Source organism: Phalaenopsis equestris, unplaced genomic scaffold (assembly GCF_001263595.1).
Source record: "Phalaenopsis equestris unplaced genomic scaffold, ASM126359v1 Scaffold000002, whole genome shotgun sequence".
NCBI lineage: Eukaryota > Viridiplantae > Streptophyta > Magnoliopsida > Asparagales > Orchidaceae > Phalaenopsis > Phalaenopsis equestris.
This window is the reverse complement of record NW_018164444.1, coordinates 42,393,162-42,395,564: the sequence shown is the minus strand read 5'-3', so window position 1 is coordinate 42,395,564 and position 2,403 is coordinate 42,393,162. Positions and strand designations below refer to the sequence as shown.

Here is a 2,403-nt window from a genome sequence, read left to right as displayed (position 1 = left end):
CCGGATCTGGTTGAGTGATATCTCTATCAACTAACACAGAAACCACAGAGGGTCTGGTGACAGCAAGCGTAGAACTATCCACCACAAGTGACTTACCGTAAGCAGCTGTTAAAGAGTAGAAGATTTCCATGTTGAACAGATGTAATTTTAACCCTGGAAACTTTATCCAAACTGAAATGACAGGGGACTCCGCTTTTAGATTAAAATCGACAATTCACTTCAGAATTTTCATAAAATGATTGTTGATCTTGATAATTTTTCGAGAGAAAATGCGAGTGTAATCGACATTGTGAGATAACTGAATAAGTATATGTCGACCATCTAGCAGACCAGTGTTCCAACTGCCCAATAGTTTCATAGCATCAAATTCTTTTCTAATGATCTCCAGTTTTGGAAGACCATAAAAAAATTTTCCCACTAGAGCAAAATGCCAACAGGACGCTAGAGTACCAGTTTCAACCTCAGTGAGAATAAGTGCAGGCTTTCCATTTTTTTTTCTAAGTTTTTTAATAAAAGTGTGATCACCGCCACCTTCGATAGCCTCGTGGTACGATTGCGGAACATTGCATGACTTACCAATAACAAAAGCAGACACTGAACCAGGAGGGGCACGAGCAGGAATAGGCAAGTCGCCGGCAAGGGCATTTGCATAGGAACGAAGCGTCGAGGTCATCTCCCTCACAAGTAAGGGAGGAAGCTGTTGGCGCTGAAGAGGAAATTTTTGAAGCTATCAGTTCGTTCAGTTCGTGTGGAGCAAAGCTGCGCAGAAGAGGAAACTGTTGCCTACTATCGCAACTTGATTGTCAGACCCGCACGAGCGGAGCGAAGACGACAGGAAGCAGAAAGAGCAAAGCGGCACGCAGAAGTAGACGACGGAAGCAGAGGACGTCCTTCGTCGTCTACGAGTGCGAAATCAACGTCGTCGAAGCTTGCGAAAGAGAAGACGAAGCTTGTCGAACCGCAATCGGGAGTAGCTCGACGAAGCATTTCAAAAACAGAAAAGCGAAAAATGACGTAGCAGAGGCTAGGGTTCACCATGAGGCGAAACCCTAGTAGAGCAAGAACGAAGGGATTATTTCAATATATATATATATATATATATATATATACCATGACAATTTTGTACTTGGCATTGAAACCAGATTTCTCAAAAAACCTTTCCGTAAAAACGGAAAACCTGCAATCTTTCTCACTGAGGCAGAGATCTCAACCCTAGCTGCGCCCTGCCGACTGTTCTTAGTAGGTAAGTTTCTTTATGGAAGCCCCAAACTTGAACTAATTCGAAAGAACTTTGAGGAAATGAAGCCGAAAGGGGGTTGGAAGATTGGTAAATTGGATGGTCGCCACATTCTCATTCAATTATCAAATGATGAAGACTATACTCATTTGTTTGCGAGAAGACTTCTTCGAATTGAAACTCGTGTGATGGAGGTGTTAAAATGATCAAAACTGACACGCATACAGTGAATCTAACTCGACCTTCAGAAGCCAGAATTTTGATAGAAAGGGATATTACTTTACCTTTTCCGGGAGAAATATGGATTGACACACAATATCAAGGATTTTAGCAGCAAGCAGAACTTGAACAAATACCACTTTATTGTACTCACTTCTGTATGTTTGGACATTCTCATTCTCAATGTTATCAGTTGCATCCAAATTTAAAACCTTCAAGTAAAAACGCTTCTGGATATGCCTCACCTCATACCTGTCCCTCTTTCGCTCCTGAGTGCATTCCACAAACTATTGAAATACCGGTTGACACGATGCCACCTCCAGCTCCTACTATCGGAGACAATACTCTCTCTGTTCTTCCGACTGATATATTGGCAGATGGGTTATCAGTTGCATCCAAATTTAAAACCTTCAAGTAAAAACGCTTCTGGATCTGCCCCACCTCATACCTGTCCCTCCTTCGCTCCTGAGTGCATTCCACAAACTATTGAAATACCGGTTGACACGATGCCACCTTCAGCTCCTACTATCGGAGACAATACTCTCTCTACGTCCTCGGATGAGGAATGACAAGTTTACACATCTAGAAAGAAAAAGAAAAATAGAGACACACCTCAGCTTGAAAACTTAATGGATGATACCCTAGTAACTTCGGGTAATGGAACGACACTCAGCAATTTGTTAGCTGTCTCTGGTCTTAGTACCAGAGGCAGAGGCAAGACCAAATTGGCTCATGCCTAACAGCTTATTTCCTGCAAGCTTTGTTTTTTTGTGTTTTATCTTTGTTTCATCCTTTTAGGATGCTAGTATCTGATGTATCGTATGGGTATGACATCTTTTTTTGGGTCTTCTCATACAATCTATGTATCTTTTCAATATCAATAAAATTAGCCCTTGGGCTTTAAATAATATATATATACATATATATATATATATATATATATATAT

General features: G+C 41.0%; 1 protein-coding gene across 1 annotated transcript in view; it reads left to right on the top strand.

The window, feature by feature from the left end:
- Positions 1–1,299: 1,299 nt before the first annotated feature.
- The window catches only part of LOC110018323 (phosphoglucan, water dikinase, chloroplastic-like), a 6,250-nt gene continuing 5,146 nt past the window's right edge, over positions 1,300–2,403 (top strand). Inside the window, exons 1-2 of the mRNA XM_020715604.1 lie at positions 1,300–1,431; positions 1,650–1,837. Coding sequence (XP_020571263.1) covers positions 1,300–1,431; positions 1,650–1,837 — 320 coding nt within the window. The remainder of the gene's footprint in view (positions 1,432–1,649; positions 1,838–2,403) is intronic.